This window comes from Chrysemys picta, chromosome 8 (assembly GCF_011386835.1).
Source record: "Chrysemys picta bellii isolate R12L10 chromosome 8, ASM1138683v2, whole genome shotgun sequence".
In the NCBI taxonomy this organism is placed as follows: domain Eukaryota; kingdom Metazoa; phylum Chordata; order Testudines; family Emydidae; genus Chrysemys; species Chrysemys picta.
The window spans coordinates 57,953,737-57,976,472 of NC_088798.1; the positions used below are offsets into that span (position 1 = coordinate 57,953,737).

The following is a 22,736-nucleotide window of genomic DNA, read 5'->3' on the forward strand; positions in this document are numbered from 1 at the left end:
CACTACTGTAATTTTGCCTTGAAAGTTAGAAAGATCAGAAATGTCAGAAAACACCCACTTAATTATCAAGCCAGCCACCAACACCAGAGGAAAAATCTGTGACCCCTGGATGCAGGGGATTATTGTACCTGCTGGCCTTCATGTGGCCTCGATAGCCATTTCGTGCCACTCTTGTCACCGGACCGAGAGAATGGTATAATCTGTTCCTGTTGGATTCCATTATAAATTGTATATATTACATATACTTTTATCCATAAAAGCAGCATAATTTGCTAGAACAGTGTAATAAAGTCTCTTGTGCCACATAACTACCACTCCTACAATAAGCAGTAGTGGATGATTTCATTAGAAAAAAACATGCAGTTGTAGATTTCAAAATCTACATTTCTTATTTGAACAGATGTTCTTGATGTCAGTGCTCATAACACTGGGGTATTTTTATTGTCATCTCAATTAATGGGTTTTGAGAACAGAAAAGCTTCTTTTAACTCACAAAATAAAAATGAAAATACTATAAGGAACTAGGTTGCAAACTGCTGCCTTTAATGCTGACTATAGATACTGCTACAGACTCTGTGACAAGAAGCAAAGGGCAATAAGGCCCCTAAACTTAGAAATAGGCACACAAGCAACAGTAGTTAGAGGAATACAAAGACTTCTTAACTCAATCCTCAGTATTGGCACCATTTCCAAATCAACTACTGAAGTCAACTTACAAAGAAAATCACATACACTCTGCTATGAGACAATATCTATTTAAAATGCTATACATTAAAAAAAACCAGATATTTCACTTGGATACACCTTTATTGGCTGGGAAAAGTCAACAAAGCAAAATATTGTTAGTGAATGATATTTGTGGCTTAATATATTATGGTTCCAAGGTCAAATGCAAATTATTTAAGCTCTAAGAGACAGCAAACCTGTAATATCTCAATGATTCAGTTTAAAGGGAGTATAAACGTAACATAGGAAGTTTTAAATTTTTGAGCCCTTCACTACTGCTGTTTTCAGTACTGCTACCCAATTCCAGCACTTATTTTCTAAACTTATCTTTTGAATATTATTCTGTGCCTGATTCAAAGCTGGTTATATAGGGTCAGATCCATAGCTAGTGTAAATTGATGTAGCGCCACTGAAGTCAATGATGATATGTTGATTAATTAATAGCAGTACTGAAGAAAACACAGTAATATCAAAAAGGTTAAACAAAATATAAAGTTTACACTCCCTTATCAACTCAAATAATTTCATATGCTGTAATAAGAAACCTCACCATAGATGTACTATAAATATGCATTTCCACCCTATTCTCCCTCCCAAGGAAACTGTGTTCTAAATAATTAATCTCTGCCCTTCAGCAACCTAGGTATCTTTGAATTTGCAAAATTTGATAAGGTCAGATTTTTTTTTAAATTTCTAAAAAACCCTAATGATTTAGACAGCTAAAATTTTATGCTTACAATTTTTAAAAATTAAATACAACTGTTGCATCAACAACATATATAGATGAGAGATTTATGACTTGCATCCATCTTTCATGTAAATGATGGATATAAACTTTGTTCTAATCTTTAAATTTGTCTTTGCATAACAAGGAATCGCTCAATCTGGATAAAAACTATATTTGGTAATTATGCCCACCAGCACTTGAGATGACAGACCATTGGTCTATCTACATGCTGGGGTACAACCACCCAGGAGGGAACACACTGACAAAATTTTGCTGACAGTATGATTGAGAAGACATGGTGATTAGATCTGGTTTATATCTTAGCCAAAACTGAACAGAATTTCAAGCGACAAAGAAAAGGCACTTCTCTAGCCTGAAGGCTTTCTCCCTGATGAGCTTCAAAAGCCTGCTTCAAAAAGAGGAGTGTTAGAGCTTCTCAAAATAAATAAATAAATAAATAAATAAAATCACAAGAATTTTTTATAATGGAAAGCCTTAGGCAACCTAAATATAGCTATCACTATGAGGGAGATAAAATCCAGACTGATCAATTCCCTGCCATAAAACAACAAATTGTAGGTAAGGACAAAATTATCTTATTTTCATACACAAGTAATCCATCAGTCTGGAAATGGAATATTAGGAATTAGAAAGCAGTCAGGAACTCAGAAGAGGGAGGGAGAGAAAGTCAGAGATCAAGCGAGGATGGCAATCTGCAAGATACTACAACCAAAGCGAGCAGCTGAAGATGAAGAACACATTCAACCGTGTTTTATAAATGAGTGAAAAGATGCCAGGTTGTCATTTTGCAGTGTTTCCCATAAGAAGCTGTATTTCCCTCTATCCATGAAATAGAGATTTTATAGAACTAGTTCAAACTAAATAGAGGAGTTTCATCTGCTCATCTATACAATTTTACAAGTCCCGCTTAGACTTATTGAAAGATTGTGGCTTTTGATCTTGCTCTGCCTGAGTAGAATAATATCTTGGCAGACATCCAGACAATGCCACTTTATTTCATTAGGATGGGAAGTATTGGGGGAAATAAAGGGAGTGAAATATACCAATTTAAATGGTAAGGAAAAACAACCTTGAGTAAAAATCAAGATAAACAAAATAAACAAAAAAAGTTATTAATGCCAAGGCACTGAATTCACTGGCCCTCCTTGAAGAAGTAATGACAACTGACAAGAAACGACAACAAAGCCATAGCCATTAGTTCAAAGGTCAAAGGACATCAATTGTCCCTGTACTAAGTTGAGCTCCCAGCTGGCGGCAGGAGCTTTAATTGAAAGATGTAATTCTGATCATGTTTTAGTTACTCCTGAGGGCATTCTGTGCCAAAAAATTAAAAATTCTGCACCAAAAATAAAAATTCTGCACACAATATTTTAAAATTCTGCAAATTTTATTTGTCAAATAAATGTGGAGGCTCCAGCATGGCACTGGGGAGCACAGGACACTGGCTGCACAGAGGTGGGAGATCACTGTCCAGCCCCCCCATTCCTCCAGACATGGACTCAGCGGTGAGGCTGCACTCAATCATGACACAGTGCAAGGTCCGGGCCTGCCCCAGAAACACCCCAGGGCCCTGACCCTCCGTGCCAGGTACACCAGGTGTGGGCAGGCAGGCTCAGCAAGGCAGGATCTAAGTGTGGAAGGGCTTAGTTTGGGGGGACAGGTGTGGGGCAATCTGTGTGCAGGCAGCTCAGCAGAGGATCCGGACGCACAGGGGATTGTTGGGGGGTTCTGGGTGCAATGGTAATGCGAGTCTGCAGGGGAGTCCAGGTGAAAGTGGTTGGGACTCAGTCGGGGGGAGGGAAGAGGGGGGGGGTTTGTCTGAGTGTGGTGGGGATAGAGCTCAGCAGGGAGGGCTGGATGTGGGGAGGGTTGGGGGGGGCGGATGCTGAGAGAGTGGGGCTCAGTGGTGTGGGGATCCAGCTGCAGATGGTTGGGGCTTGGTGGGGTGGAGATCCGGGTGCAGGTGGCTCGTTGGGGTGGTCCAGGTGTAGGGGGAGTGGGGCTCATTGAGGGGGGTGTTCTGAGTGCAGAGGGGTGAGACTTGATGAGAGTCTCTGAGTATGAGGGAGGGTCTGGATGCCTGGGAGTTGGGCAGATGTGGGAGAAGCTCCCTGTACAGGGAACCTTGCCCCTGCAGCTGAGGAGTGATGGGTGCACGAAACAGGGGGAGGGAGTTTGCAGAGTTTCCTGTAGCTGAGGGAGAAATCAGGGGGTGGATCTGACCCAGCCCCAGATGCCGTGCAGGGGAAAAGGAAGTCCCATCCTTCACAGCCCAGCTGGGACTAGCAACTGAGCCTGGAGCAGTTAGGAGCCACTAGCCAGGTCTTCCCCAGTCCCGCCCCCGCCGGAGGGTCATACTGCTGGAGGGTTGCATGACCGCTCTCGTCTTCCTTTTGCTTCCCTGTCAGAAAGTCATTTTTCTGTAGGAAGCAAAGAAATCTGAAGGGGACAAATTCTGTGTATGTGCAGTGGCATAGAATTCCCCCAGGAGTAATTTAGTGAATCAAGGGATAGGAGGGTAAAAACTAACTTTTCCTCATAGATAAGTGGAGGGCTCTTACTGCAGTTACAAGTAAGATACCAACAAAGTTCCAAAAGTGCCTAAGGAAATTAGGCATCTAACACCCTTAGGCTAGTTTTAGTGACTCTACCAAGTAAGTAGCTAAGGTTTTGACTGACATTGATTCTGAAGTGAGACCGTGTTCAACATACACACCTTTTAAAACACAGCAGATCTTTTCTGGACCACAAGAGGATCTTGACTAGCTGATCCAGATCCCAAGTTTTTAAAGCTTACTATTAAGTTCCAGACTGTCAGTTTAAACTTCTGAGCCTTGAAAACATATTAATCATTGCATTACCAAGTCTCTGGAAATAGGTAACCTCCACAGAGGGCATTTTTCAGGAGAAAAAGCATTTGATAAGCAAACAAGGAAGAGGACTCAGGCCCCATCCCTTTTGAATTTTCTGGTTACCTAAGCCAGGAAAGGAAAAAGAATGGGTGCACATAAAATGGTATGTCCACTTGAATTAGAACAATTTATCTTCCATATCCTGCTCTCCCACTCCCTCAGATAGAAAAAGTACAATTTCTTGTTGCTTGGAGCAAATACATTGATCTGCTGACTCCCCTCACTCTGGAAGATAAACTGAAGGGCACTGACTTTCAGTTCCCTCTCCCTGGCTCTGAACCAGGATGGAGGTGGCAGTCATGAAGGGCATTTGGTGAGTCATGGTTTTGCTACTGGCTAGCAATTCCAACTAATTGATGCTTCTCCTTTATTCACAAAGGGACCTTTTTTCCCATAACAAGAATGGAACTCTACTGTACAACTTACCAACTGTTCAGGCAGGCACCACAGTGACCTTTAATTTTAGGCATTTCAGTCAAAGCATCCCCCATCAAGTTTCTAGCTTTGCTCTGCCATCTCAGTGATTGAAAGACATAAGCCATACCTATGAAGGTCTCATACATGTTCCCTGTGTCCATGAAGAATCTAAGCCCCTTTCCTGGGATCGGACAAGAGAAAATGTCCTCAAAAAGAGGTTACATCAAATAGGGTCCAAAAAAGCTTGCTCTTTGGTCAGGACAGAGGGAAGTGTCAAAAGGATGTGGAATTTGGTGATGAATGCAGGATGAAAAATTCTATGCGGTAGCCATGATGCTCAGGCACAAACCCATTTGTCCTGGATAGTTCCAGCCCAAACCTGCAGCAAACTTTTCAACTTGCCCCCAATTGGGGGGAGAGTCTGATCCATCCAATTCTCATTATTTATTGGGAGAGGGACTGGAGATAACCTGCTTTTTTCTGGATTCTTGAGATAAGGGCCATGAGAAGTACTCTTTTCCTTTGGAGACAAGAAAGGATTAGTTCTGATGTTTTGCTAGAATCTTTAAGTTTTTTGCCCTTGAGGAAGAAATATGTGTCTTCCTTGGGCCAGAGGAAGCTTACTCAGATCCATGGCTTCTTTCACCACTGTATCTAAGGCTTCCCCATATAATTTTTGTCCATCAAAGGGAACTTGAATCAAATGGACACTCAATATGATACCCACAGCTCAGGACCTTACTCTTCCTGGCAAGAGTGGAGCAAAGTAGGAAGAGCAGAAAGAAAACTTTGTGATCTCACAAGCTGCATCATGTATAGGAATGGGTTATATGCAAGTTCCAGATCCTCTTCTTTCTGACTTTGTTCTGTTTAAATATCAATATAGATGACTTGAGCACTTCAGGGAATCTCTAAATGATGCTGTATGCTATAGCTGCATGCAGGGTAGCCAAGGAGTAGTCTGCTTCTCTGAAGAGACTGTTCTAGCCTCTCATCCACTGGATGCTTAGGGGCTCCTTCCATGGAAATAACAGATTTTATAGGAAGAGATGGTATTGAAGAGTTCACCTTTGGTACAAAGCACAACTTAAATCTCTCTCCATAAGGAATTTATACAATCTGAACTGCTTCTACAAGACAAAGGCAGAATACTGGGAAGGGACACAGTTCCTGGCTATAAACAAAGTCCTTAGGCCAAAATGTCTATCCATGTCTCCATGCATAGAGGTGGGCATGGTTACCCCAGTCAGTTTCCAGATTGATGGGTTCCCTGAATATGAGAGAGAGAATTATAATCCATGTTACCCAGCAGACTGTTTGGTGAATAGGTAGTGGGCTCAACTTAATAGCTTGCAGGAAAACATTAGGTTTCCAATTTTTACTATTTTCAACTGTAATTATTTAACACCTCATCTCACTCTTGAATACTTGGGGGGTTGAATTACAGTGGTCAATGACACCTGGATAGTGTTATATACTATGGTAATGAGCATGATATAAAAGTCTACATTACATAGGATAGGTAGTGATAGCTGGGTTGCTTCAGGATTTCCCCGAGTTGCAGACGGAGGAGTAATCAGGATGGAGGGGGGAATAGGAGAGAGCAGGCAGCAGAGGAAGGAGGAGCCAGAACAGCAGGATTTTGGTGGGAATGCAGGGAGCCAGGAATACAAGAGATACAGAGAGGAGGTCTGAGGGCTAGTGAACATGTTGAAACAGGAGAGGCACATGATGTTGAGGATATTGAACAGGAGATGCCGGTATTCATGAAAAGGAAATCTGTCAGGGGTTTGGTGGTGGTCCAGTTAATTCAGGAGACAAAGTTGAGCAATAAGCCAGTAAAGTGACAAAGCTCTCTGTTAGCTAATAACCAGAAGGTGCTGCCCCCTAAATGGCTTGACAAGAACCAAAGGATACACTGTAGTCTAGAAGCAATGGCTGTTACCCAGTTTATTACATAATTGAGTTCTGCACACCACTAACATTACACTTCATTTGCAAGGAGTTGAGTGATAGGTTTAAACTAGTGAGGTCTGAATGGAGTTGGAGATATAGGTTTAGATGTAGCAGTTTTTCTTACCTTTCAAATGCTGGCCATGAAGTCTCTTCACTAAGTTCTGAACCATCACTGCTACCTAAAACCAGAAGGCATAATACTTTGAAACCAACTATTTTATTCCTCAGTTTGTACCACCTGTAGTCTAATTGTTCCAATTGTGACATTTTTTCCTTAGAATTTCTATGAGAGCGATTAGGCAGAAATAAATCTATAACAAACACTACATAGAAGGTGCTCACTTTAGGAATGACTTAAGAGTTATAGATAAAAAATGTAGGAGATATGGATTTGGTAGGAGACTGATTCTATGTATCTGCAATATCCAAAGGCTAAAGGGGAGAAGTGTTCTCAAAATTAATGCAACAATCCCAAATTTTCATCTGTTTAATTTCATGCCCAACCCGATGAGCATTTAAAATGACCTGCTTCTTTAGGTGCCATCACAACACAAAACGTGATAATTCACTGTCATGCTGAACAGATGCAGCTTCGTTACAAACACATACAGGAGTAGACTGGAACTTAATCCACTAGCTCCAGACTAACTTCACTGAGAGTCTCCAATATCTTAAAAGCCAATGCTGATTCAGAAACCCTTAATTAACTTTTTTAAGTTAACTGAATTTAACCCAGACCCGGCACTAGGCATAAGCAGACTAAGCAATTGCATAGGGCCACAAGTAGCTTAAGGGGGCTCCATATTAATTAGTATGTGTTCTGTGTGATCAGGGGGAAATATTTCTGCATAAGGCCCCCAATGGGCTAGCACCAGCAATGATTTAACTGATATGCTTATTAAAATCATAGAAATATAGGGCTGGAAGGGACCTGAAGAGATCATCTAGTTTATCCCCTACCCCCATGCTCAGGTAGGATTAAGTATACCTAGATTTAGGCAAACAATTAGGTTTAATTGTTTAAAAAATAATTGTTTCAGGAAAGTGAAGTGTATGGTCAGACTATTAGTGCATCTGTTTTGCTCCACAGAACATATGGGATGGAGATGACAGATTCTGTATAGACTAATATATAAATGTGAACATATGGAGGTGTTGTTGGCAGCTCCATAGTACTGAGATCTGCAGTTACAATGGTGACTAAATCCCGTAGTCAGGTCTGAAAATTAGATATATGATCAGAAAACTTATGCCAGTTTCTCCTATGGTTAATTTTCTGGTTATCACTTCTGGAATCTGAAGTAATTTCAAATGACCTCCTTTTGAAATGTGCACCTACTCAATTTTTTTCTCAGATCTCTCGAACTTACAAATTCCTTGGCCTTAACAGCTGAAACTAAGTATATGTACAAAAAATTCAGTATAAAAGGAAGTTTAAAAAATAAAAATAAAGTTATTTACATTACTTATAACTGCTTCTATTTACATCAAGAGATACCCTCTTGTCATTAATCTCTCTCTGGTACTTATAATGGCTCCCATTACCATAGTATCTGAGTGTCACACAATCTTCCATATATTTATCCTCAGAACACCCTCTGAGGTAGGGCAAGCGCTACTGTCTCCATTTTACAGATGGGGAACTAAGGCACAGAGATAACAATAAAGGATTTGAACCCAGCTCTCCATAGTCCTAGGCCACTGCCCTAACCACTAGATCATCCTTCCTCTCTACTGGCTACAGCACAGCATTTAAGAATTGAAGCATTTAAAATTGTAAATTCAAACTTCAGTTGCTTCACTGTCTGCAATATAAGGCCCCTCTTCCCTGCTGGACTCTCTTTCTTGCTCTTTAACCTTCAGATGAGCCCTGCTTCCTGGCTCCAGCTACCAGACTTGGTCCATTCCTCCAGCTATCGCCCAATCAATAAGAATGACCTTACTGGGTCAGACCAAAGGTCCATCTAGCCCAGTATCCTTCTTTCTACAGTGGCCAATGCCAGGTGCCACAGAGGGAATGAACAGGTGATCATCAAGTGATCCATTCCCTGTCGCTCATTCCCAGCTTCTGGCAAACAGAAGCTAGGGACACCAGACCTACCCATCCTGGCTAATAGCCATTGATGGACCTATCCTCCATGAATTTATCTAGTTCTTTTTTGAACCCCGTTATAGTCCTGGTCTTCACAACATCCTCTGGCAAAGAGTTCCACAGGTTGACTAGCTCTAGCCTCCAAAAAATCCCTGCTCCTTAGCTCCATCCCCATTCTACAATAGCCTCTAGCCAGTCCATCACACTGACTTCCTTAATGCTATCCAAATCCACAACTTCCCTCCTCTGCCTACTGTTGACTTGCTATATACTATAACAGCAGGGGAGTCCCAGCTCTGAGAATGATTTTGGGGTAAGTTTTTAAAAATCTTAGTAGGGAGGTAGCATTGGCCTTGAGGGTCATGGAAGGAGCCAGGGTGAAGGGCAGCTTAGAGCTGAACTGGAGAGCAAGGTTGTCTGCGGACTCAAGGCTGGAAAAATCAGTGAGGAGCAGGGATGCCTTTGTGAATACAGCATGGCTGTGTGGATGCAGAACTGGAGACCTGCAAGGTTACATCTGTAGTATGCAAGGTCTTGGAAAAAATTTTGAAGGAGAAAGTAGTTAAGGACATTGAGGTCAATGGTAATTGGGACAAAATACAACATGGTTTCACAAAAGGTAGATCATGCCAAACCAACCTGATCTCCTTCTTTGAGAAGGTAACAGATTTTTTAGACAAAGGAAATGCAGTGGATCTAATTTACCTCGATTTCAGTAAGGCATCTGATACGGTTCCACATGGGGAATTATTAGCTAAATTGGAAAAGATGGGGATCAATATGAAAATTGAAAGGTGGATAAGGAACTGGTTAAAGGGGAAACTACAACGGGTCATACTGAAAGGTGAACTGTCAGGCTGGAAGGAGGTTACTAGTGGAGTTCCTCAGAGATCGGTTTTGGGACCAATCTTATTTAATCTTTTTATTACTGACCTTGGCACAAAAAGTGGGAATGTGCTAAGAAAGTTTGCGGATGACACAAAGCTGGGAGGTATTGCTAATACAGAGAAGGACCGGGATATCATACAGGAAGATCTGGATGACCTTGTAAACTGGAGTAATAGTAATAGGATGAAATTTAATACTGAAAAGTGCAAAGTCATGCATTTAGGGATTAATAAGAATTTTGGTTATAAATTGGGAACACATCAGTTAGAAGTAACAGAGGAGGATGACGACCTCGGCGTATTGGTTGATCACAGGATGACTATGAGCCACCAATGTGATATGGCCGTTAAAAAAGCTAATGCGGTCTTGGGATGCATCAGGCGAGGTATTTCCAGTACAGAGAAGGAGGTGTTAGTACCGTTATACAAGGCACTGGTGAGACCTCATCTGGAATATTGTGTGCCGTTCTGGTCTCCCATGTTTAAGAAGGATGAATTCAAACTGGAACAGGTACAGAGAAGGGCTACTAGGATGATCCGAGGAATGGAAAACCTGTCCTATGAAAGGAGACTCAAAGAGCTTGGCTTGGTTAGCCTAACTAAAAGAAGGCTGAGGGGAGATATGATTGCTCTTTATAAATATATCAGAGGGATAAATATCAGGGAGGGAGAGGAATTATTTAAGCTTAGTACCCATGTGGACACAAGAACAAATGGATATAAACTGGACATTAGGAAGTTTAGACTTGAAATTAGATGAAGGTTTCTAACCATCAGAGGAGTGAAGTTCTGGAACAGCCATCCAACGGGAGTAATGGGAGCAAAAGACATATCTGGCTTCAAGACTAAGCTTGATAAGTTTACAGAGGAGATGGTATGATGGGATAGCCTAATTTTGGCAATTAATTGATCTTTGATTATTAGCAGGTAAATATGCCCGATGGTCTGTGATGGGATGTTAGATGGGGTGAGATCTGAGTCACTACAGAGAATTCTTTCCTGGGTGCTGGCTGGTGAGTCTTGCTCACATGCTCAGGGTTTAACTGATCGCCATATTTGGGGTTGGGAAGGAATTTTCCTCCAGGGCAGATTGGCAGAGGCCCTGGAGGTTTTTCGCCTTCCTCTAAAGTGTGGGGCACGAGTCACTTGCTGGAGGATTCTCTGCACCTTGAGGTCTTTAAACCACGATTTGAGGACTTCAATAACTCAGACATAGGTTAGGGGTTTGTTACAGGAGTGGGTGGGTGAGATTCTGTGGCCTGCGTTGTGCAGGAGGTCAGTCTAGATGATCATAATGGTCCTTTCTGACCTTAAAGTCTATGAGTCTATGAGACTACAGAATGGGGCTGGGACCAGGGCATGGGGTTACTCTGAAAAACTTTTCACACCCAGCAGACATAGCTTTAAACTGAAGGTCCAGCTTTTTCCCCTTGACTTCAAAGGATTTCATGTGAACCAATTAGGGCTTGGAGACAATGAAAATCTTCAAGCCCTGACTAGAGAAGGCTCTCTTCATTGGATACATAAAGTCTGAGAGAAAGCAATCTCTACTTCCCTATCTCTAGAGCCCTCCTCCTTGGCCAATCCAAACCCTAAGCTGAGGGGTCCCATCCTACAGCCACAATTCCAAGCCCCAGATTTGCTACCAAACAGATTTCAGCCAGTTTGGTCTCAGCTACCCTGATTTGTCCCTAAAAGAAGCTTTGACCTGGCTTACAACCAACACTATGGGAAATGAGTAGGAAGCTGTGGATTGGACCACAGAGTGCACAGAGCAGCCAGGAAAAAGGAGAAATGAATGAGAAGGTGCCTATCTAATGAAGTCATTAATTCTTAACTCTACTAGGTAGATGTAAAAGTCCACAAAAAGGGGACATCAGGATCAAGGGGTAAATACTGAATCTGTGGCGCTCCTAAACATTTGCTACTTCTACTAGCAAGCTAATTTCTAGCATTGCCATTTCAGTGAGCTTAATGCTTTTATGAGTTGAAAATTTTAAGTATTCAACTGCTTAAACGGCTACAGTAGAAGCTAGTTTGTTTGTAAAAACAGAACTAGATTCAAAATCTTTATTTTAAAACTAGGAAATTCTCATACAAAAAACTGTTTAAAAGTAAGGTATTAATGAATTTAAGACACTGACAAACATACAAATTCATCGCTAAGATATGTACATCTTGGAATATAAAAATATATGATTAATTACATATATGCCAAGAATTCATAAATATATTTTGTACATCACAATTAAACTGTTACTGTAAAATGGACTTTGAGATAGAAAAGTTACTCACTGTAGTTCTTTGAGAGTACCACCTTTGAATATTATTTATACTTGCTCAAGGAACTCTGTAGACTGAGCACCTGAATGCCTTTTTAACCATCAGAGAGTCAATGCTGAACTAACACAGTATTAGACTTAGGGCAGATCTACACGGGAAGGGTTACATCGGTGCAGCTGCGCTGCTGTAGCGCAGCTGGTGAAGACGCTCTTTACAGATGGGAGAGTGCTCTCCCATTGGCATAATTACTCCAACTCCGCAAGAGGCGGAAGCTATGTCTGCAAGGGAGCATCTCCCACCGACATAGCATCAGTGTGGACAGTGTTTAGGTCACTGTAACTTGCATCGCTAAGGGGGGTCTCTTTTTCACACTCCTGAGTGACACAAGTTAGATTGATTTACGCAGTAGAGTAGACCTGCCCTTAGTTGACTGGGCCTAAAGAACTTCCCTTGTCAATTAAGATTTCAGGGGGCTCTCCCACTCTTCAACAGCCCAGGCAATGCTCATGATGTCTGAGCACCCTTGGCTTTCTTTTTAAACTGACTAGTTAAGTTACTCACAAAAAAAATAATCCCCAAAATGCAGAAAAACAAGAAGTGATGATGATGAGGGAAGTATTTAGGGCACTGAGCGAATTCAAGCTTGTGTGTACCTTCAGCAGACAAAAGGGACTCTCCCTTTCATACCCTTGGAATACTGAACAAGCAAAGAGGGAGTAAAGGGGAGGAGTAATGGTCACAACAGTCATTGCTCTCTAGAATTTTTTGGAAGCACATGGCACAAGAACCTTGATATCACAAGTGGGAATATGCAGAAGCCACCTCAAAGTAATAATAAATATTGTCAAATATTTGATAGTAAGGGTCATAGAATAGGCATATAAATAATATTTCCTTACCTTAAGGTTCAGGGGGATTTTTAATAATAAAAATTGGAATTAAAAAAAAAATCAGCCTATATGTGGAGGGAGCAAACTGTATCATTCTTCAATAATCCCCTTAGGACAGCGGTGCCAAAACTACGGCCTGCCAGAGCATTTCATAAGGCCAGTGGCCTGCTTCAACGCAATATACTAATGGCTGTTTACATTTTGTCATCATGTTTACATCATTTTAGTTTACAAAAGTGTGTAAAGAGACAATACATAGAAACAACTTATCTAAATACATATGAAACAAGCCGAACTTAAAATATAAGTCAATAGAGGTGACTTTAAATCTTATTAAAATATGTAAAATCCACAGGATTCCAAAGAACTGCATGCAGTCCTTCAGGGCTGGCAGGGATGGGTGGCACAAAACATAGGGCTCTTGAGGGAGGAAAGAATAAAAGAAAAGGGAAAAGAGTGTACAGGGGAGGGGGGAAAAACATCCTATGTTTTCCCAGAGGGGTTTGGACAATCCTCTGTTATCCACTTTTCTCACTCTCACTATTTTTGTTTCCAGTGGGAAAACAATTTTCTTTTTAAGCTTTTTAAAATGTTGTTTTGCCTACTATTGAACACAATTCAGTGCTTTAAAGATGCAAAGTGCTATAATGTCACATATACAACATGCGGAATCTTAAAAAAAAACCCAACGAAATAAAAGGCTTCACAAAATAAGACTCTCTCTGGGGTAGAAAATATATTACTAAAGATTTCCTTGCGGCTCCCTAAGGCTCGTCTTTAAGCATTGTACATTTATGCTGCTTAGTGAATGGAAACAAAAGTCTACTTAGCTTAGTTTATTTGTCTAAGGACATTGGAGTGTGAGCTTACTTCTTCTTATTTTGTTTCCCCACCAAACTTCCCTTTTTTGGGTATTTCTAACTTTTATTCTGCATCTTTTCCTCTTTTGTTTGATATGTTTCATTGCAATTTCTTTATTTGGGGTGGTGTGGCCATGTATTTTGTATAATTTAAACTGAACTTTTAATTACAGGTTAAAACAGGTCTTTCCAGGCCCAATTGTAGGAGATATAAAAAGTGTTTTAAAATTCCATGATTTTAATTCAGAGGCAAGTCTAACGTTGATGGGAATCTAAATTTGTGCATTTTACACTTGATTCTGGGCCCCTTAGTATATAAGTTACATCAATACAGAGTCTTTTAGTCTCATACTAATTTACCAATGTATAAATTACACCCATTACACAACACTTCTGAATTTGGCCCTATAATTTCTTACAATAGAATACTGAGGTGCTTTTCAGTGTCCACTCCGTAGGACATAAGAGTTTTTAGAGTTGCTTTTTATAATGCATCTTCTCTGCACTTTTTGCTTAGCCTAGACCACTGGGAAGTTTTGGCTGATATAAACAGGATATTCCAGCTCTAAATAGTTCATATATGAAAGTCATGTTTCATCTAACTTATTCAGTTAGACTCAAGATCAGTTTGTGAACTCTGGTATCCAACTATCATGGATTGCTCCAGCATCAGATAAAAGGTTATCAATTTCTTAGTATTCAAAATAAACTTGTAAGCAATTAGATGTTGCAGTGGCTGTACAAAACTGAGGGGCAGTGACTCCTTGTATAACCACAAGTACAAACAGCTCCATGAGGAAGTATTCACACAATTCCAATGGCCAAAACTTTCTTGAAGACTCTGTCAGACACATGCCAAGAGTAATCTGTATAGACAATATTTTAAGAAGGTGTTTTGTTCGCAGATCAGTACACATGCATTCAGTACCATGCATTTTTCTAAGCACTAGCCTTTCCTTGAAACCAAATTCTATCATGATGCCTACAGTTAGTTACTAAATAATAACGTATAGGCAGATGGCCAGCAGAAATTTTTGGTATAATTAATCTCTCATATTTATATATTAAAGACTCATGCCATCAAATTGTACATTTAACTAGTCTATAACACTACATGTGCCTGTCACTGTTACCCCTAAACCTCCCTCTCGTTTGTTATCCTTACTTCTCTTGTCTTATCTTTGGAACTGACCCTACAGTTGGAGCTGTGCAGATAGAGGGGAGGAGGGAGACTAGTGGAGCATCCACAGGGACACACATTTCAAAGAACCTCCGTTAATGCATGAGGTGAGTAACGTTCTCTTCTTTTTTGAGTGATGTCCCTGTGGGTGCTCCACTTTAGGTGACTTCAGAGCAGTGCCCTCTGGTGGAAGGAGGGAGCTTTGGAGTCGAAGTCATAGCGGATGTGTAGAGGGGCGGACTCACCCGTGACGCCTCCTGCTGGTCTCTTCTGGGAATTAGCTCTTCCAGCGTCCTGGAGCACCCCCTGCAGGCTGGTGATCCGCCTGTTCTCTGGCCCCCGTGTCCCTCCCGGACCCCGGTGCCTTTTTATCTGGAGTGCTGCCCCTTGGCAGTACAACCCTCAGTACTAGGGTCACCCCTCCCCGGGAAACCCCGACCCACTATTCCTACCTCACCTCAGAATAAGGCCACTGCCAGTCACCAACTAGTCCCCGCTCCCTGGGGCAAACTGCAGTATAGGCCACTCATCACAGGTAAGGTTGGGTTTGGACCTGCTGCCTTGGCCTACCCATGGGCTGCCCTCTGCAATCCCCAGTACCCCTTGGCCTCCTACTAGGCCACAGTCTGGGGCTATCCAGGCTGGAGCTCCCCAGACTTTCCCCAGCACTGCTCCACCCAGGTACTCTGTCTTAGCTCCCTGCAGCCAGGCCCTTCTCTCTCTGAGTGCAGAGAGAGACTTCTGAGCTCCTGGCTCCCAGCCTTTTTATACAGGCCAGCTGTGGCCTGATTGGGGCATGGCCCAGCTGTGGCTACTTCCCCAATCAGCCCAGCTTTTAGAGCTGCAGCCCTCTGCCAGGGCTGTTTTAAGCCCTTCCAGGCAGGAGCGAGGAACCACCCCGCTACAGGATGAAAGTACGGTATGTCTGAACAAAGTATCAAAAGATGCATGTTGTTGCAAAGTGTAATATTGGGTAAATGTGTGTGGAGAGGCTCAGATTGTGGTCCTACAGATTTCAGTGATGGGAATATTATTTAAGAAATGCTATGGAGGCTGATAAGCCTCTGGTAGAATGTGTGCGGATCCCCATAGGGGGTGGTTGTTCATGCTGGAGGTAACAGTTTTATGCAGTCTGGATAGACGCTGTTTGGAAATGGAGTTACCATTTGATTGTTCGGTGATTGAAACTAACAGTTTTGGAGATTTGCGAAAAGATTTTGTTCTATCAATGTAGAAGGTGATAGCCCTGTGAACATCCAAGGTGTGTAATTTGGACTGTCATTTGTCCACGTGTGGTTTAGGAAAAAATGTTGGAAAGTATATTGTTTGGTTGAGGTGAAAGGATGAAACAACTTTAAGTAGGACCTGGGGATGTGATCTGAGGGATACACAATCTTTTTCAAAGATAAAGTAAGGTGGGTCGGCAATGAGAGCTGCCAGTTCTCCCACCCTTCTAGCGGATGTAATGGCAACTAGGAATGCAACCTTCATGGAAAGATGTAGGAGGAAGCTTGTAGTCATGGGCTCAAAGGGAGGGCCGGTGAGGGCATGGAGGACTAAGTTGAGGTCCCATGTTGGGGTGGGATTCTAAATATCTGGGTAGGAATTGGAGAGGCCCTTAAGAAAGCGTTTAGCGAATGGATGCATAAAAGTAGGGAATCCATCTACTTTATGATGGAATGCCCTGACGACTGATAGATGCACACGAATGGAACTCATGGAAATGCCGGTCAGTTTCAGTTCCAGCAAGTAGTCAAGAATGAGAGGTAAAGGGCTGAGAGGGGTTTGGTCTGTGTGTCAGCACCATGAATTAAATTGCCTCCACTTATGTATGTGAGTCTGGTAGTTGTCCTACGACTGTTTAACAAGATGTTTTGTACATCTGCAGAACATGTCACTTCAGGGTCTAAGAGCCATGCGGTAACCACACTTGAGATGGAGCCGTTGAGAATCAGGATGGATGATGCGACCCGCGTCTTGTGATAGTAGCCGAGGTAGAAGAGGCAGTGTGCGTGGTGGGCGGACTGCCATGTGGAGGAGATAAGGATACCATGTTTGTCGTGACCTTGTAGGGGCTATTAGGATCACTCTGGATCTGTCTTGTTTGATCTTGTTAAGCACGCAGCTAGGAGGGGAGTGGGAGGGAAGGTGTATAATAGGGGAGTGTTCCATTTGATGAGAAAGACATCGCCCAGAAAGCATAGACCAAGGGCAGTGCTGGAGCAGAACTGGGGGTGTTTGGTGTTTTGCACGGTTGCAAAAAGATTGATAGTTGGAAAGCCCCACGTTTGGAAAATGTCTAAGAGTACTGGTGTGTTCAACTCCCACTTGTGGTCCTGGTAAAGCTTCCTGCTTAGGGTATCTGCTGTGGTGTTCAGGCAGCCAGGTAGGTATGAAGCCATAATACATTGTGCTTGATCCACCAGTGCCAAAGCACATGGCTCCCACACAAAGGGAGTGTGATTGTGCTTCCCCTTGTCTGTTTACGTAGAACATACAAGCTACATTGTCCGTGAGAATCTGTACCATCTTGTCTCTGATTAGTGGTAGGAAGTGGGAACAAGCGATCCAAACCACTCCCAGTTCTAGTAGGTTTATATAAAGATGAGACTTTGTTGTGGACCATTGGCCAAGTATTGAATGAGGTTGCAGATGTGCTCCCCATCCTAGGCGGGAAGCAACTGTGGTGATGGTGATAGACGGTGGGTTCGGTAGGAAGGGCACCCCTCTGCAGATGTTGTCCAGGTTGGTCCACCACAAAACAGAATCTTTGATTGTCTGTAGCCTGGTGAGGTGCAAGTTTATACTGTGCTTGTGTGGGACTCAATTTGTTCGGAGCCAGGCTTGTATGCACCGCATATGTAATCTTGCATGTCGGACGACAAAAGTCATGGCAGCCATGTGGCCTAGAATTTGTAGGCAAGTTCTGGAAGACACTTGTGGGCTGTTTTGTGCTGTGGAGATCAAATTGGTTTGAGTCAGATATTATTTTATTGGTAAGTGAGGCTGTTGCCTCGAGGGAGTTGAGGTCTGCTCCCATAAATTCCAGGTGTTGAACTGGTATTAGAGTGGATTTTTGCATGTTTATCTGAAGGCCTAACCTGGTGAACAGTGTTATTGTGCGTTTGGTGGATTTTAGGGCTACCTGTCTTGTTGGTGCTTTCAACAGACAGTTGTCCAGGTAGGGAAAAATCATAATTCCCTCTCTGCGTAGACAGGCAGCTACTACGGCAAGTGCCTTTGAGAATACCCAAGGTGCAGTGGAAAGGCCAAAGGGTAGCACTTTGTACTGGAAATGGTCTGATCCTATTGCAAATCGTACAAATTTTCAATGTGAGGGATGGATGGATATATGAAAATATGCATTCTGGTGGTCAAGGGCTGAGAATCAGTCCCCTCTCTTTCTAACACTGGGATAATGGTGCTCAGTGTGACCATTTTGAATCGCTGTTTTCACAAATTTGTTGAGTTGCCATAAGTCGAGAATAGTCCTCCAACCGCCTGCTTTTTTCTGTGTGAGAAAAAAAAAGTGTGAATAGAATCCCTTCCCTCTGTACTCAGATGGTATGGTTCTACTGCTCCTAGAGACATGAGGTAGGTTATGTCTTCTCACAGTAGATGCGTTTGCTCTTGAGTAGATGCTCATGAGAGGGGTCCCTGAAGAGGGATAGGGAAGAGGGGTGGGTAGAAGGCTTGGAGATAAGGGGGATAGAGTAACCAGTTTTGATAATTTCTAATACCCATCTGTCTGACATAATACTCTGCCAGATTGGGTAAAATGGGTTCAGGCGATCTCCAAAGGTCTTGAAAGGTGTAGATGGTTCCAGCATTGAAAGAGATGGAGTTCTCGGGCTCTTGACCAAGGCCTCAAACTTGTTGTCTGGAAGTTGATGGTTGTGAAGTAGTATTCAAAGGAACAGGTTGCCATCTCCTTCAGGTTTTTTACTTCCGAGCCTGCTGGTCATTGTATCTATTGTGCTGTTTATATGGGGGGGAGGGGGGGAAGAGGGGGAGGGAGAAATCGGAATAACCGAGGGGCATGATAACTGTCCTGTCGTCTTGCATCTTTTGAACTTAGGTGTGTTGATGCCCAGAGATTGCAATGTCACCCTAGAGTCCTTAAGAGCGTGCATAACTCATTAGTTTTGTCCATGAAAAGTTTGGATCCCTTGAACGGTAAGTCCTCCACATCAACTGTACCAGCTTTGGGAATTCAGACAGATGGAGCCAGGAGGCTCGTCTCATAACAATTGCAGTTTCTATGGATCTTGCAGCTGAATCTGCTGAATCAAGCGCAGCTTATAACATTGTCCTGGTTATGAGTTGACCTTTTGTGATGAGCTATTTGTATCATTCTTATTTGTCATCTGGAATAAAGGCAGTAAATTCAGAGAGACTTGTGTAGTTATTGTGGTCATACTTTGCCAATAAGGCCTCATAGTTGGCAATTCTCAATTGTAAGGTCACACCAGAATATGCTTTGGGGCCGAAAAGATTAAGTCATTTCCAGTCTTTGTCATAACGAGCGTTTCCTGTAGTATTGTTGAATGAATTAGGTGTTGGATGCAAAAAAAAGGAATTCAGAGCCATTTGCAGGCAATTAATATTTTTTATCAGACCTCTTACAGGTAGGTGGAATCATTGCCAGGGTTAGCCAGAGCAACTTCACAGGGTCCATAATCACATCATTCATGGGAAGGGTGATTTTAGATCAAGTTGATGGGTGCAGTACGTCAACTAGTTTGTGTTGCGATTCCTGGACTTCTTCCAGGGAGATGTCCAGTGAAGTGGCAACCCTCTTGTAGAGGTCTTGATATTGTTTAAAATTATCACCTGTAGTGGGAGGTGGGGGCATAACAGTGTCATCCGGTGAGAATGAGGAAAAGTGGACTTCAGGTGGATTAGCTGGATCAGAGAATTCCTCCTCCTCTTGAGCTCCCTGGTCAGAGGTGCAGGGTTGGCCCTGTGGCATCAGTAAAGGCGCGTGATGTGTGTCAGCTGTGGAAAGGCCAACAGGTATGCCCTGTTGTTGTTTTGGGTATGAAGCCCACCGGTTCCAAAAAGGCCATTGGAAGGGCATAGTGGGCATCCAGGGCTGCCCGTACCAGCGCTGGTTGGGAAGGTATATTGGGTAGCTCATGTAGATAGGGGTGCGTGTGGTAGGAGCAGCCATAAAGGAGGAATGTAGTGGAGACTGCCCTGCATCCTCATCTCTATCCTCATCATCACTGGAGAATTGTGGAGCAGAGGTGGAGAACTGGGTTGATTAAGGGTACGTCTATACTTACCTCCGGGTCCGGCGGTAAGCAATCGATCTTCTGGGTTCGATTTATCGCGTCTTGTCTAGATGCGATAAATCGATCCCTGAAGTGCTTGCCGTCGACGCCGGTACTCCTGCTCTGCGAGAGGAGTACGCGGAGTCGACGGGGGAGCCTGCCTGCGGTGTCTGGACCCGCGGTAAGTTCGAACTAAGGTACTTAGACTTCAGCTACGTTATTCACGTAGCTGAAGTTGCATATCTTAGTTCGAAGTGGGGGGGTTAGTGTGGACCAGGCCAAAGTGCTGCAGGTACCGAGGTACCGTTGGTGCCAAGGATGGGAGACTCCGGTACTGACAAAACAGAGAGGTCTTTTGGGCGGAGGAATTGCTGTGACGTGCCCAGTATCAGTACCGTTGGTGTGGTAGGAAACAGTACTGCATGTTGGAAATTGCTTGTCGACACCAGTGTGTGACTAGAGTACACAATGGCCGCACTAGGTGGCAGCATTAGCATTGGAGTTAATGAGGTGCTTGGTACCGATTGTTCATGGCCGACAGTACCACGGCATGGGGTTTTGTTTTTCCCTTGGTGCCTGTGACCGAGCTTGGCTGCTTGGGAGCTTTCAGTTTCTTGGTATCGACAGTGCTGAAGGGGCCCACTCTTTCGGCTGTTGACAAGGCTGGTGCAGTGGGTACCGGGAGCGTTTGCTCTTGAGTGGAGCACCTTTTCTTGGCCAACTCCAAAGTCTGGGACATGGTACCCTGGTTTTTTGCTGCCTTCTTGGCGGGTTGATCAGGAGCCTGTGCAGTGGAAAAAGGGCCCTTATCAGAAGCTGCTGATGTCGATTTCTGACTGCATAAGGTGCATACCTCAGGCTCAGACGCTGGTCGGAGAGATTTCTCCATGAGGAGAAGTTTCAGTTGGAGATCTCTTGCCTTTCTGGTGCGAACTTTCAGATTGTGACAGTGCGAGCACTTCTGAGGTATATGTGCCTGTCCAAGACACTGAACACACAGCATGTCCATCTGAAAGAGGTACAGAAAGCCTGCAGGTAGGTAAGCATTTGAACCCTGGGGAGCCAGGCATGACCCTCAGGTAGCGTACTCTCCCTGTAAAAAATAAAGTGATGGAGGTACAATAACCGTGATGTTGCAGTAGAAAGGGAAACCTACAACCCTCTGAGGAAAATTTAAAATAACTTTTTTTTTTTTTGGAGAGAGAGAGAGAGAGAGAGAGAGAGAGAGAGAGAGAGAGAGGAAAAAGATGGGGATAAAATAGGAAGGCTAACTATTCTGAGAACTAAAACTAAGGGAAAGCTAAGCTATTCCTAAGCTGCGAAGCAGTGCTAAGTGCTCTGACTCAAGCCAAAGACGGTAGAGAAGGAACTGGGAGGTGTGGGGGTGTGTGTGGTCGCACAACACCAGTTAACTGCCTGAAGTGGCACGAGACGGGGACCACACATGTGCAACCTAACCGGGCACTGCTACCTTAAATCTCCGGCTACGGGCACAGGGGCGCACTGACACCTAAAGTGGAGCACCCACAGTGACATCACTCGAAGAAGAATCAGTGGGTATCCATACAATCACAAAGGTTTTCCCATACTGGTTTGATTGCAGGATCAGGGTCTTTGAGTGTACATTCTTTGGGGGAAGAAACTGTCTCTTCCTATGTGTTTACACAATGCCCAGTACACTAAGGCCACAATTTGACTGGGGTATCTGGACCCTGCAATAATACAAATAAAGTGATCAGAACAAAATTCATGTGGTGGAGGTGGGGTCGAGGGTTCAGAGTGTGGGAGGGGGCTCAGGGCTGGGGCAGAGGGTTGGGGTGTGGGGGAGGGTTCCAGCTGGGGGTATGGGCTCTGGGGTGGAGCTGGGGATGAGTGGTTTGGGGGTGCAGGCTGCCCCAGGGCTATGGCGGAGAGAGAGGACTTCCCCCAGCTCTCTCCCCCTGCAGCAGCACCTGGGCTGGGGGGGAGGGGCACCTCTCCCCACTGCGGCAGGTCCAGGCCCGGGCTGCATTGGGGCCTCGACAGACACGCTTCTCCCACGGCCACGGCTGGTCTGTGCCTGGGCTGGTTTGGGGCAGAGAGAGACACGCCTCTCCCCCAGTTGTGGCAGGTCTGTGGCAGGCTGGGTTGGGGCCTGGGCTGGGCGAGAGGAATCTCTCCCCGTCCCAGCCCTGAGCGCCTGCGTGGCACTTAATAGGCTGCTGCGCAGCTTAGAGAGGCAACTTAATTTGTGGGGTATCATTTCAAAACTAATTAACATCACAGTGAAATGTATGTAGAAAAATCATATGTAAAGTTATAAACATAAGCTGAAATTAGGTCTGAAATGTGTTTTCCAGACACGTCTGGGTAAACCAGTTTCTCAAAGACGAAAGACAAGCTGACACCTCTAGCCAGGTGTCATCCAAGTGGATGGGAAATCACCTATCAAGTGACCGTTCTTTGGCAAAGAAGGGGAACGGGAAAAACACCAAGGAACCTCTTTCACCACCAGACTTCTTGTCTCCAT

The 22,736-nt window shown here is 43.6% G+C and overlaps 1 protein-coding gene across 17 annotated transcripts in view; it reads right to left on the bottom strand.

Annotated features, from left to right (window-relative positions):
- Nucleotides 1-22,736, bottom strand: part of RALGPS2 (Ral GEF with PH domain and SH3 binding motif 2) — a 286,135-nt gene that overhangs the window by 41,481 nt on the left and 221,918 nt on the right. For 7 of the 17 annotated variants that reach the window (XM_005304201.5, XM_065555671.1, XM_065555675.1 and 4 more), the window contains 2 exons: nt 6,884-6,938; nt 129-206 (listed from right to left, as the gene is read on the bottom strand). The exons of 5 other annotated variants lie outside the window; for them this stretch is intronic. In XM_005304201.5, the coding sequence (XP_005304258.1) occupies nt 129-206; nt 6,884-6,938 (133 nt within the window). The remainder of the gene's footprint in view (nt 1-128; nt 207-6,883; nt 6,939-22,736) is intronic. 5 more of the 17 variants (XM_065555672.1, XM_065555676.1, XM_065555677.1 and 2 more) reach the window with 1 other exon arrangement.